Source organism: Alosa pseudoharengus, unplaced genomic scaffold, assembly GCF_046254945.1.
Source record: "Alosa pseudoharengus isolate Yale_2024_CS ecotype anadromous, Long Island Sound unplaced genomic scaffold, YU_APseudo_1.1 YU_APseudo_1.1_scf_16, whole genome shotgun sequence".
NCBI classification, from domain to species: Eukaryota; Metazoa; Chordata; class Actinopteri; order Clupeiformes; family Clupeidae; genus Alosa; species Alosa pseudoharengus.
In genome coordinates, this window is record NW_027468630.1 from 4,994,608 (window position 1) to 5,009,208 (window position 14,601).

General features: G+C 41.8%; 1 protein-coding gene across 1 annotated transcript; it reads left to right on the top strand.

Annotated features, from left to right (window-relative positions):
- The first annotated feature begins 596 nt into the window (after window positions 1–596).
- Window positions 597–10,001, top strand: LOC143126065 (polycystin-1-like protein 2). The gene is made up of 15 exons (XM_076287985.1): window positions 597–702; window positions 791–919; window positions 1,172–1,391; window positions 1,734–1,912; window positions 2,021–2,251; window positions 2,361–2,462; window positions 2,738–2,916; window positions 3,531–3,677; window positions 4,037–4,239; window positions 4,591–4,778; window positions 5,085–5,220; window positions 8,774–8,969; window positions 9,197–9,410; window positions 9,709–9,793; window positions 9,940–10,001. Exons 1-15 carry the CDS (start codon window positions 631–633, stop codon window positions 9,999–10,001), a joined length of 2,343 nt encoding a protein of 780 aa, XP_076144100.1. The 5' UTR covers window positions 597–630.
- Window positions 10,002–14,601: the final 4,600 nt, after the last annotated feature.

The window sequence follows — 14,601 nt, forward strand, 5'->3', positions numbered from 1 at the left end:
GCACGGGGGGCATACTCTCCCAGTTGGCGTCTCGGTGTAAGCAAGGCTCAGGTAACCCTGTTCAGGAGGTAAGCTAAAAATCACTTTGTGCGGTTCATCTATTGCGGGCATTGTAGTTTAGTTTTGCAACAAGAGGGAAATCTTAAATCAAAATGCACACATTTGTTAAAAGAACTGTTTCTTGATGAGGCCAACCAGTGATGAAGTTCTGTTTTTGTTGTGTTCCTCTCTCAGTATGGTGACATATTTTCTTTGGTGTTGAAAATACATGGAGCTGTCACACCTACAGGGGGCAGTAGTGGCCCAAACAATGAAGTTGTTATAATCACTCCAACAGTCACTATTTATACCAGCAGGTTTGTAAGCACAAACTCAAAGTATCACCAACACAAGTGTCTTGTACATGTACATGTACAAAAGCTGCTGTTTGTGTTTAGGATCTTGCTCATGTTATTAAATTAGCAAATACATTTGGCCTCATTTTTAAATGAGCTTTAGCATTTCCCACTTTGCCAATCACTTAAATAAGGGCCCCATGTGTCACTTCTGTTGAAGGTTGCTACCTGTGTTCTCTACATGTTCTTTAGTCATAAGCCAGAAAAGTTGAAGAATCAGGTGATCGGTTCAGAGATGGAAGGCACGTACTTCAAGTTGCCCTCCTCACTTGGATTTTTGGACAAGTATGCCTCTGTCACAACTGAGGTTAGAGATTCGCTGCATTGTCATGATGGTGAAACCCTGTTCATGGTGCTTGTGAAAGTAAACTGATGGTCCAGGCTGTTTGTTTTAGATGTACAGCTTCAAGGAAAACCCATTCAAAACGGACTCAGATGAACCTATCAGCGGGACCGTGAGCGGACTGGAGCTGAAGAATGGCTCAGCCGAAATCAGCGTCAGTAACCTAGCTGAGTCTTTTGAGGTACATTTGTTTTTTCAATCAGAATCTGAAGTGAGGGTGTTAGCGCACGCAAGGGATTTGTCTCCAGCCGATGGCGTCACTCTAGCAGCACAGACAGTATTATGGACAATATACAATACAACAGACATATATGATTAAAATGTAAATATGTATGAATTAAATAAGGCCCAAAAATAAATACATGAATATATGAAATAAAAGAGCCCATTTTGCTCACATTGTGGTTTAATATTTATGTTCACCCTGAAACAGATTTATCTGTCTCGTCCGAATGCATCAATACCTCCCACCACGGAAATGAACGTTGACAATGAAATAGCCATCATCACCTCATTCAACGTCACAGACCCGAACACAACAGTGGTCCTCACCATGAAGCCCAACAAGGAGGTCATTCTGCGCCTCCTCTTAGCACAGGGCTCCTCGCCTAACGACACAACATATAAGAAGGAAGCTTTCTTGACTTCCAGAGGTACAATGAAAAACACGTGGCTAAAACTTGGCAGTAAATATCAAACAGCAAAACCTGCCCAAATGCTCATTCTATCACTTCAGCAAATGTGGTGGTGTGTCCAGCCCACAGATTCATTGCACTGACCCCCTCACGTTTGCACTTAGGGTTTTGCTTTGCTTATGGTATTAAATTGTCAAAATGATTTGTGTTATTTTAATTGGCCATGTTATCAGATCAGCTTTATTGCACTGATCAGGCTCTTTTAAAATCCTGTATACATATTGTCTGAGCTACAGTGTGCTATTTGTATTCTATCAGTCACTGCTTTATTTCATGTTCGTTGGGTGTTTTGTTGACTAGATAACTATCGCTGGTTAGTGACTCCAGAGCTGCGCGGCAGCATCAACGGGACCTGGTTTGTGAACGCCAGCCTCAACTCCAGCTGGAGCGAGGGTCTCCAAGTCGCAATCACGATCTTCACCACGAAGTGCATGTTCTGGGACAAGGACAATGCCACATGGAGCACCTATGGATGCTCAGTAAATATTATTTTGCGTCATATGAACATGCTGTCTTTCATACGTCTTTACATATTTAGGGTTGCTGTGTGTGTGTGTGTGTGTGTGTGTGTGTGTGTGTGTGTCTAGGTGGGGCCAAACACAAAGCCTAATTTGACCCAGTGCTTCTGTAATCACTTGACATTTTTCGGGAGTTCCTTCTTCGTGGCACCCAACTACATCGACCTGTCTCGCATAAACGAGTACTTTGCCACTGTGTCGCAGAACTACGTGGTTGTGGTCCTGCTGAGTTGTTTCTTTGGCCTGTATATATTGACTCTACTCTGGGCCTGCTATGCAGACCGGCGGGCATTGAGGAAGGTATAGTGCTTCAACCCTGACCCACCCCCCACCCCATTCCCCTTCACTAAAAATAGACACACTGAAGGATATTCAATGTTCTGATGCGTGTCGGATTTGTGCTCCTCAGAGAAAGATGACACTTCTGGAAGACAACCATCCGTGTGCCAACTATAATTACATTCTGCACATTCAGACAGGCTATCGCAGTGGGGCAGGCACCTCTGCCACGGTGAGCACCTAGGAAGATGCAGGCTGAAAATCGCAGATAAGCGTTTATTTTATTTGTGTTGTGTGACAACAAAAATCCCCAATAAACTTGCAAGTTCAAATGAAGTTGGTGACACCATGGAGTCAAAACAGTCACAGTTTTAGCAGGACATACATTAAGCATGATTTTCTGATATTAACATACAAGATGCTCTAGAAGATTAGAAACCTAATCATTTCTCCATTAGGCACTATATTGCTGATGTTTCTTCATGTGTGTGCTAACTTGTCTCCTAGGTGTCCATTGTCCTTCAAGGGACGGATGGAGAGAGTGAGGCCCACCATCTCACTGACCCGGACAAGCCTGTGTTTGAGCGAGGCGGAGTGGACATGTTCATGCTCTCCACACCCTTCTGCCTGGGCGAGCTCCAGAGCATCCGGCTCTGGCATGACAACGCAGGAGGACACCCTGCCTGGTGAGGAGGAACCCCAATGACCCCACTTTAGTTTCAGACCCCCTGAGTTGAAAAGCCTCCAACGTGTTCTACTTTTACCTCTTAGCTATATTTCTAAAATCTCCTCTGACCACCGTGAAGATAATGCCTCAAGTTAAATTAAATGTGATACTTTTTTCTTGTTTTTTTTCCTTTTTTTTCAATTATGATACATCTGTGATATGATTCATTCATAGTCTTAAAAGGTGGAATTTTGGGAGTGACATTATCACGCTATTATCCACTCACCAGAAAAGAGCTTGGCCACTTCAACTCATTTTAGACATTTCAAGACGGTATTTAAACGTCACGGAGCTGACCTACCATTTCATTCACCCTTTTGTTCTGCTTACCCACACAGCTCCCTTTGTCTCGAAAGTAGCTTAGCGAGTGAATGAAGCTGATTATAGCTGCGCTCTGATGAAAGGTGTTTGCTACACACTAATGAGCAGTGTGCCTTAAGTGACTGCACAGGGGAACAGAGTACATTATCGGCTCTCACACAGCAGTGCGCTTCTGTTCCATCGGCTCGTCAAACCAGGCGTTGATGAGAAGCATTGCATTACAGTAATCAAAATATGTCTTCCTCTTGTTAGGTATCTGAATAAAGTCACCATACAGGACCTGCAGACGCGTAAAGTCTGGCACTTTCTGTGTTACAATTGGTTGAGCTCAAAGAAAGGGGATGAGCTCATCAAGAGGACCTTCACCCCAGCCAAGAAAAATGAGCTCGCCAGCTTCAGGTGGATACCCTCAGTTTAACTAGCTAAGTAGTCATGGTGTTCCATGGTTCACTGGTCTGGAGGATTTATTAAATACCTGTCATGTTATGCAGTAAGTGGTATTTTAGTCATTAATCTGTAGAATCATCATATCATGTTTTCAAAGATATGTGGAATGTATTTGCTCCACACATATAGTATTTCACAATACTTTTAAATATCTTAGATGCCCATCAGGTGGATTTAGGCACTAGATGCAATTACACAAAGTGCTTTCTGTTTAGTGGCAAAACGTTCTTGCAGCTGATCAGAACATTTTAAACTGCCTTCACGCATTTAACAACTGCCTTCACACCTTTAACAACCACCATTCCTTTCAGCAATATCTTCCAGACGCGCACCTCCTCCGGGTTCAGGGATGAGCACATCTGGGTGTCCATCGTGGACCCGCCACGACGCAGCCCCTTCACCCGTGCCCAGAGGGTCTCCTGCTGCATGAGCCTGCTGCTCTGCACCATGGCCATCAACATCATGTTCTGGAAGGCTCCGGTCGACGAAACCTCGCCTGTTATCGTCCAGATAGGTGAGTCATCCTCTGCTATGGTCAACTTGGTACTTAGGTAAAAAGACTGTGTATTCTGACAGGACAATTGTATTGGATAGGAGTGGACGGTACTATTGAAATGGTGCTGACACTGGAAGACTGGGATTGAGCTATAAAATGAAGGGGTCTCATCATGATGGATCATTTTTTTACTACATTTGCATAATAACACTGGATCTGAGAACATTTCAAATAGGGAATATTTTATTTTATATTGAAAACACTCCAGAACAGTCAGCAGTGATGAGTGTTTGCTTAGATGTTGCCACTGCAAATGTCGCTGGTCCCGTTAAAACTGCCGCTGTAGCACGTGATGCTCCTGTGACACAGGTCCGTTGGAGATCACCTGGGCGGAGGTCATCATCGGTGTGGAGAGCGGCCTCCTCATGTTCCCCATCAACATCCTCATAATCACCATCTTCCGCAGCATCAGGCCACGCCTCCAGCCGCCAAAGGCCCCGCAGAGTGGCACGCAGAACCAGAAGGCTGTGGCTGTTGCCATGCCAACTCTTCTCAAGGTCCACTTTGAAATGATGGCCAGTGTGTGTGTGTGTGTGTGTGTGTGTGTGTGTGTGTGTGTGTGTGTGTGTGTGTGTGTGTGTATGTATATATGTGAGTGTGTGCGTGTGTGTGTCTCATGAAATCTTAGTCTTGAGTCACTCAGCCGCTTCACTGTGATCTTCATCTTCTTTTTAGAACTGAATGTTTAATGCATGCTGTGTGAATTTATCTGACATACCCTCCATGACTCTCAAGGCTTGAATATAAATCTTACAAATTCAACACAGCTGAACAACTGAACAACTCTGCTGCTGTTTAACCAGGAAACGGAGGACGTGGTGAATATGCTCAGCAAAAGCCCCAAAAACCAAATCAAGCCGCTGGCAGGGAGGTTGCAGTCGTCTGCAGACCTGTCCGCAGCGTTGGACATCATTCATGTGGTCATTCATGTGATGCAAGGTCTGCCATCCACACAGCTAACCCATACATTATTCATTCACACAGCTATATATATATATATATATATATTTAAAGAAATCTGTTTAATATTTCACTGAACAGCTGATGGATAGTTTGGGTGTTATGGGATGCAAGATAGAAAATGTATGCTTGGTTTTATAATCCTTCAAGAAAGATTTATTAAGTGTTCAAAAATGGTCACATTTAAAAGTATTAGTATCTAACTTGTTGACAATTGCTCAAAGAACACATAACCTCCAGATCTCATTTTAGTGTTCAATTTGTTACCTTCAGGGCCCTATTTTGACAACCTAAGACGCATGATCTGAAGCATATGGTTCAGATGTACAGTATCTAAGGAGTGTCTAGTTCACTTTTCCTAGTTTGACAGCCGAATAAGTGATCAGACGGCAGGTGCATTGTTCAAAAGGATTGTTCTAATGTCCCTCGCCCCTTAATTGAAGGGCTACTTCAAAGTAAAAACGACCTAGGGTTTAAGTTTACAATATTTCGGTTTTATCTGTAGGATGCCCATGGACACTACCTCCGAAGTGTAAGGCTATTTTGTTTTGGTTGTTTTTACGCTGGAGTATCCCTTTAAGCATGAATGTTTGTTAGGTATAACCCTACTACTGTAGGTACTCACACAAATGTGAAAGTGTGCAAAACAAAATGTGAAAGTATGTATGGAACTATTGTTGGAATGCTTGAAACCAGGCGACACCGGTTTGCCTCGTCCATAGCCAGCCTAAACTCTGACCCACTCGGTCAGACAGCCCAAGTAGTTAAGCAAATCCGCAGTTCAGTTTTTGTTTTTTAAATGTAAGACAAGGTTCTTTCCCAAATTTCAACAATGAAAACAAAACGAGGGTGGAGGGGTGGTCCACTGTGTAGGAGGTCTGGACCATGACCTGGATCAGGAGTTTAGGTTTAGGGGGCTTTAGGAGTGTAACAGTAGGTGTGCAGTATGTTGGTAAACCTCCCTGCAGACGCCTATAGAGTAGTGTTGCAGCCTTGGCTTTTGCTTTGCTATTGCTAGCATGCTCGACTCCTGATCCGAGGTGCTGCTGTTTGCGGGTTTCCAGACGAGTGACAGGTTGAGCTACGTGGTTCAACACAACACAGATTACACAGGCAAACCAGCGTCCCCAGGTGTATGGAGTATGTATGTGTCTGAACTGTCTACGCTCATGCACTTTGCTTCCTAACACCCCGATAACATTACAATGAATGTTAAAAATGCTAAGGACATTCATCTAAGCACACCAGCACAGACTTTGAATTGTGTTGCCAGGGACTTGTTGCTTAGGTCAGTGGTTATTAAACGTTTTGACTGGCGACACCCCAAAAAACATTGGCCAAGTCTCGAGACCCCCTTCTCTCCAGCCAATGAAATTTGGTTTCATTTTGGAAAATGTTGCAAGACTGGCACTGGAGGCAGAGGCAGAAATGGTACGCTATGTCAACATCAAAACCAAGCCTTTGACAATCTGATTTATTGTTTTCCAAAGGATAATTAGCACTCATCCAATGTATAACTGGCAGTTCTGTGGCAAGAAAAGGCTGCATAATGTTCTGTCACTGGTAACAGGGTTCCCACTCTAAGTGAAATGTAAAATTCCATGACTTTTCCCTGACTTTCCCTGACAAAAAACTAAATTTCTATTATAATGAAGGGTACAAGATTTCAGAACAGTCGTGTAGCATTCAAGAATTTTTCACTTTTTTTAGAGCGAGAGATGAATAAATGTAGGTATTGAATGAACAAAGTTGGCCTAACCACAACTACAGTACTCAAGCAAGCAGTAAAGCTAATAACCAGATATACACCAATTCTGAATTCAAAATTCCCTGATCATGACTTTGCCCCAAAATGATAAAATTCCCTGACTTTCCATGTCTGGAATAGACTTTCCAAAATTCCATGATACTCCAGAAATTCAATGACCCGTGGGAACCCTGTGGTAAGCTTACGCACAGCATCTTTAAAGTTATCGTTGCAAGAGGCGCAGATAGAGATTTGAGTTTGCGTAAAAAAAGCATCCACATTCGGAGGAACATTATGGAAACACTGTGAACTGTAACCCTATATCTAGGCCTACTGAATATCCCAGTTTTTAAACATGTTGGTCTGAAAACCTTCTGCAAATCATTTCGCGACCCCTCCCATATTTTTGTCAACCCCCCTGGGGGTCCCGACCCCCTGTTCAAGAAAAACTGGCTTAGGTCTTACCAGGCTGTTAGACTCCTGACAGTGCACCCTCAAAATAACTGAAATAATGCCCATTTAGATCACATTCTTTGAGCCCTATCTTCCTTGGTGTTATCATTTTTTGTGGTGTCAAAATAGCAATTTGTAATCATATGCCTGACCACACCTGTTTTTTTCATCGATCACACAGTATGGGTGTCTGGCGGAACAATGATAAAATGCGCTGACCTAAAACTAGGAAAACAATTGTGTCGCGCCTGGTTCCTCAATGCACTGTTTTCTTTTATGGTTAGACATGTTTAGACAGTGCATGGTGCTTGACTAATACACCTGTGGAAAGGGACGATGAAACCCATGAATAGCACTAGCTTAATCATTGAAACTAAAATTGTATTTTAGGTTGTAGGCCTAGTCTTAAATATCCTAAAATGCATTCTATTTAATGTGCAATTGGACATATCACTGATTTACCAAAATATAGGACCTAATGTTCCATTTAGTCACTACCAAAACAATCTCGTCACAACCGAAACTTCAATACATGTTTCGGTTGTGACTGTTTCGGTAGTGACGAAAAAATATATTTTTGAGCCTATCTCAAATATGCTAGTCAGCACATGGTTAGATAGCACAGTTCTGAACATTTATACACCAATAAAAATTTTCAAAAAAAACAACCAAAACAACTTGATTAATTGAAATAAATATGTGTTCGGTAGTGACGTTCTTAAATGTTCCAGCCTGATTTTGAGACTTTTGAATGCATTTACTCAAAAATTATTGCACTGATCTACTCACCATGTGGCAAGGAGAGAGAGGGAGGCACACACACTTCCTGGTCCAAAGTGGAGGGGTGTGGCTAAAATCATTACCATCCTATGGGCTAAACCTTACAGTGTTTCGGTTGTGACACAAAAATGTGTGACAACATTTTTTACATAATAATTTATGATTTTTGAAAAAAATATGCAATAAATATATTTTTTTGATTGCTTTTATCATAGGTATTCAAAAGATCTTTATAAAAACATCAGTGGAAAAAATTACAAAAATGATTTCATATTTTTTTTGATAAGGTGAAAGGCCTTAGGGTTTGGGACAGCCACCTCTCAATTGAAAGTACCCTAAACATGATGATTTTATATATATTAAGCTTGATGCTACCTCAACTATTGTTTTAGTTCTTAATAGATAATACCCAGATCTTCATACTTCATATATTTTTCTGTGTAAATGCTTTTTAAATTACTTTTTAGGGTCTGGGACAGCAATTTGCACGAATTCGGTAGAATCGCCCAGATATGCATTGCTGCTACTGAGTCCTTACCCTTGGTCCCTTAGGAGAGACTGAGAGCGATTGCCATTGGGTCCACTGCAGCCATTTTGTTCTATACTCCCTGGCCCGCCTGTCCGAGCGCCTGGAGCGTCTGGGCGCTGGAGCCTTCTCCTGCCCAGAGGAGTACCAGTGCATCAGGAGCATGATGGGATTGCTGCTGAAGAAGGCAGAGATGGTGGCCATGTTTCACACCACTCAGAGGTGGGACACAGGCACACACATACACACACACGCTCAGGCACACACACACTTTTATTACTTTAATTAGCTCTACCTTTTGGATAAATTCCAGTGTGTGCGTGTGCATGTGTGTGCGTGTGCATGTGTGTGTGTGAGTGTGAGTGTGAGTGTATGTGTGTGTGTGTGTGTAAACTTTTACTTGCCTGTGTTCCTCCATGTGAGCCTGTTTCTTTGACCCTCTCGGCCAGGCCAGTGCTTGTGGAACACAGGAGGAAGTCCAGCAGTGGGCTCCCCTGGTGGTTTGTGTTTGTGGGCTGGTTCCTGCTGTTCTCCATCAGTGGAGTGTCCACCTTCTTTACCCTGCTCTACGGCTTCGTCTACGGGAAGAAGATGTCCATTCAATGGGTCATCTCCCTCGGACTGTCACTTTTCCAGAGCATCTTTGTCCTGCAGCCACTTAAGGTATGACCTTCACCAGCTAGTAGTCTGAAAATTTATTTCCTGGAACGGTCACAGCCATCTTGCTGGGAAAGAATGGTAAGGTTAGGAGGAGGAGAACTCTCAAATACTCTCCTTTCATATCAGAAATACATTCTCCTCACTTGGGTAGTCCTGCAATCAATCTCCAGTTCAGCTCTTGTTACAGTTTGGTTCTGTGAACTCAAACGAAGATGAGTATCATCATAATTCCCAGTATCCCTCAGTTCACAGGCGAGCGAGAGTGTTCCCTGTGAAGCTAATCCTTATGGTAATGTTGCAGGTGATAGCCGTGGCAATCTTCTTTGCTCTGATCGTGAGGCCAGTGGCGCTGGAGGAGAGCGAGGAGGTGGGGATTCTCCTGAAAGGTAATCTTTACCCAGCGTGGCCTAAGTGCTGGATCAGTGAGACTGTTGAGTGATTATGTGGTATGTGCTGTGCTTGTGCAGCATGTGGGTTGTATTGAAAGCTGATCTAGAGGGTGCCTTTAATCTTTTTCTTTTTTTTTCCACAGAGCAACAGAGGAGACGCGAGCAGTACACCGGGAGGGAAACGGGACTGCAGGGGATGAACTAACCTGAGGGACCCAATCTGACATGTGAAATGTATTTATTTTAGCTCAAACAGTTCATTGAAATAATGGCAATGACACATGTATCTTGCTCTCATTATGTCATATTTATCATCATTGTCTATGAATATAATAATTAAACAGGATAAAGGAATGTATATATAGGATGTGCCTATATACAATTTTAGTAAGCTCTCTGTTAAGATTATCGATTGAAAAAGACCATTGTGGGCTGTTGACTGTGTAAATTATAGAAAACTTGGCCATTAGTGTATTAGTATGTGTTTATATATTCAAATGTCCAAATATAGTGTACTATTCCTTGCATTCTATCAGAACAATTTTACATGTCTCTTGAATGTACATTGAATGCAAGATGCTTTCTCTGACATCACTTGAACAAAGGGGTCTATAGACCTAAAGACAAATGTCACTGCATAATGACGTAGGCTAGGCTACTATCAGAGAGACAAGGACCAAATTTGAGTTTTAATCTCAGTTTATAAAGAGGATTATAATTTGGGTAATAATCAAATGAAAATAAATTGTAAATATTGTATCGCATATTAAACTGAGGCTGACTACAAGCTCAGCAAAGATGTTCATCACATAACATTCTGTCCAAGAGCGGTTATACTGTATAAGATGTAAAAATGCATAGGCTATATACAATTCAACACACAAACTATCTCTCTTTCTCTCTGAGCAGTCTATTATATGGTGACAGTGACTGCTACAGTTAACACTTTCCTGAGGACTATTTCTCTGACATCACAGGCATATTTCTCTAGCATATAAAAGACACCACTTACACCTCCATCACTCAGCGATGAGAGGGCAGCAGTGTGTTATTTGTGACTCATACTGTAACAGTGAGAGAACATTTCTCTGTTTGAGGTTGTGTCATTACATCTGATGTCTTCCAAAATAAATCTAATAAAAGTGCGTAAAATTATTTTACAATTACCGGTAGGCTACTCTTAGGATCACCAGAGCACACACCATTTCCTCTATTTCCACTCGATTTTGGGTCTACTATCATTGAGCTTTTTGTCTTTGTTGATTATGTGCCGGGCCAAATATGCTGAAGACCATGTTGAAGACTGACTTTAATACTATAAGACTACTTAATTTGTATTAAATGAGATTTGTAAACCGAAGGCAAGTTATTAAATATGTTTGATACATTAGAATTACCCTTTTTTGCGTTTGATCAGTTTATAGTTATAATTGCTGTTAACTCATCTGTTTCATCCGGGTTTTTTTTAATTGCCGTTAAGATTCATCTGGTTTCAAGGCCACAAAAGATGGCAAGATGGAATGAGTTCAACAGTGAAGCAGGCTATATTACTACTTTCATAGAAACTAGATGTACCGCAGAGTGGTACAAAATATGACCGCCGCCCAGTCCAGTATTTTTTCCACAAAAATAAATCACGCTGAAAGGCCTATATGATTCTAACTGTCTCACTAAATTGCATTATCCACACTCAATTCTCACTGATATCTGCTAGACAACAAGTACCAAAACATGATTAGTTCATAGATTTCACATGTAAAATTAATTTTATACAACCCCACCTCCATCTTGCCTGTTCATAATTCTGAGTAATAATACTGAATTGTGTGCATGTGTGCATGTACATGTTTATGTTATGTGTGTGTGTGTGTGTGTGTGTGTGTGTGTGTGTGTGCGTGCTTGTGTGTGTGCCTGCGTATGTGCATGCAAGCGTACATATGTCTACTGTGTGAGTATGTGTCATACGTATGATTACTGTGAATGTATGTGTGTGTGTATAGCTGTTTGTGCACATGTGTGCACATGAAATGGGTTAACATGACCCCTGGAGGCAAACATACGGAAAAAAATGGTCATCCTAGTCCCTACAGTTCTCAAGATATTCACAGAGAACTGTGTCTGCCCTACCCTCCTTTCGGGGGTCCAGTCCAGCTGGGGGGCTACAGATCAAAACGAAAAACGACGGTTCCATGCTATCCATGTGGGGTTACATGCCCACCAAGTTTTGTGTACCCCGGTCTTTCAGTGTCCCGGGAATCCTTGTTGGTGTACGTCACTAAATGTACACATAAATTATTTTATTGTAAGGCCCCTTATGAACGAAAGTACACAAAACTTAGCATGCATTCGGAGGGTGTCATAATGATCCTACACTTTTAATTTCGTGCAGTTTTGACCTTGTCAGCCAGAGATATTGTGATGAAAACACCTAATTTTTTGCTTTTTAATTTTTAACTAGGTGGCCCTATACATGAAATAAGTGGTAATGGGATGGGTTGACAGGCTACAGATCAAAATGAAAAACGATGGTTCCATGCTATCCATATGGGGTTGCATGCCCCCCAAGTTTCGTCTACCCCGGTCTTTCAGTGTCCCGGGAATCATTGACAGAAATTTGGACATGCGAAAAAGAAAAAAAAAAAAAAAAAAAAAAATTCTGACTAAACCAGGGGTGTCAAACATACGGCCCGCGGGCCGGATGCGGCCCGCTAGATGGTTTAATCCGGCCCAGACTTGTAGAGAATACATTTCTGACGATGTCAAAAAAAAAAATCTCTAGCCCATTCCTGTGAGGAGTTATGAATTTTAAAAAAAATAACCGAAATGCTCAATTCAGCCGCTAGGCGCAGCCAAAAAACAAAAAAAAAGTTCGGAGTTGACTGGTCCTGTGCTGTCAGTTTGGCTACATTGTCGGGAGAAAAGCAGGCGTTGCGACAAAATTCAGAGACAAAGTGCAGCCTGCAAACGGAGGACAAGATGTTTGGGCATTTTATTGTATTTTGCACCAGGAAGTGTTGTGTTGTAAAACACTAAACTTGGATCATGTTAAAGTGTGGTTGTGCAAACTGTAAATTTAATCAGGTCGCGAGGTCTGACTCACCGTCAGTTTGACTGTTTTCTTAGTGATAATGGCATTCTTTCTGGCTTACCATACCACGCTGTAGTAGGGTGGTTAAGCCGAGGTGCCGTACTCAAGGGTTTCTTTGAACTACGAGAGGAAATTGGACAGTTCTTGGAGAAAAAAGGCAGACCAGTAGCAATTTAAATGCCCGGAATGGGTGCAGGATCTGGCCTTTATGGTGGATAGCCTATTACACAGCACCGCCACCTAGCCTACAAAATTATTTGATCTGATGTAACCTAATCGTATCAGTTGATCGTATTGCTCATGCACTGCTAACTTATGTTTGTTAAATTTATTTTATTTTTCATACATTTGCACATTTACATTTTTAAGGCAGGATGTTAACTTTCTTCATAGCTCCCACTTGAGTTTAGTGTGGTGAGTTGGTTCAGGTGGTCAGATGTAAAAATGTAGGCCTGGCCTATCCACTCAACTAAAAATAAACCAGTTGTTTATGAGTGAAATGCATTTTATTTCAATTTCATTGGCCTATCTGAATAAATGTGTAATAATCTAATATATCCCTTGTGATTATGTAGGCTACAAATGTAGACTGAAGGGTAAAGCATAGCCTACTGAAAAAAACTAAGCTGGAGATTTGGAGTTGTCAAAGGATGTTTTGCAATTATTTCACTGGTCCGGCCCACTTGAGATCAGATGGGCTGTATGTGGCCCCTGAACCAAAATGAGTTTGACACCCCTGGACTAAACCGCCGCTTCGCTGCGCGGCGGTCATAATTATTGGAATACTTTCCACCATATAAAAATTTAATTAGTGTTAAAAGATTAAAAGCACAGAATCAAACAAAGCTCAAGTTAATTCATTTGCGATGGTATAGCTGTGTCCGAATATCAAAGGGATCCTGAAAACGCTCTGGTAGCACGTGACACTTTGAGAATAAGGTTGAAGCTTAATTTCCCTGTGAAGCCCAAGCTCGTCACCACTTCTCTGCTAGATGGAAACGGGAAGCTGAAAGAACAGTAATTCACCTGGGCATTCTAGAATTATGGGTGGTCTGACCTGACATCACAGAAAGTGTCGTGGCTGTACAGAATCCCTCCTGACAGACTGATTAAAGAGAATATTTTATTCTGTGGGGTTGGTAAAGGATATCGCTACGGCTGTAATTCGGCCGTAGGTACAGGTTCATTGTACTCCTTCACTTCATGGAGTTGTGTGCCACTTGTAGCCATGAAACAAATGCAAGCCTGCCATCTACTGGCCATATTCAGATGGTGCCTACACCTCTTCACAAAAACAGGTATATCCAAGGCACTCATGTTTTTTTAATTAAAACGCTTTATTAATTCGGCTAGTTCATTAAACACCGCCAACATGTTTCGGCCAAACATGACCTCTCTCTCTTCTGCCCTGAAGGCCATATTTGGCCGAAACATGTTGGCGGTGTTTTTATCGGTTCAATAATGAACTAGCCTAATTAATAAAGCTGTATATTTAAAAAAATTTAAGAGTACTTCAAGTGATAAGTGAGTTTGCCCTTTTGAGGAACGTCGCAGCCCTCCTGCCCTGTGTCTTTAAGCGGTAGGCTACCTAAAGATAATTTTAAAACTCAAAACTGTATTTGACTCATTCTCACTTTCTTGCATCACATCAGTACATTCAAATGTTACATATTCAAATAGATTTTGTACCATTAACAGTGAGGAAAATCAGGCATCA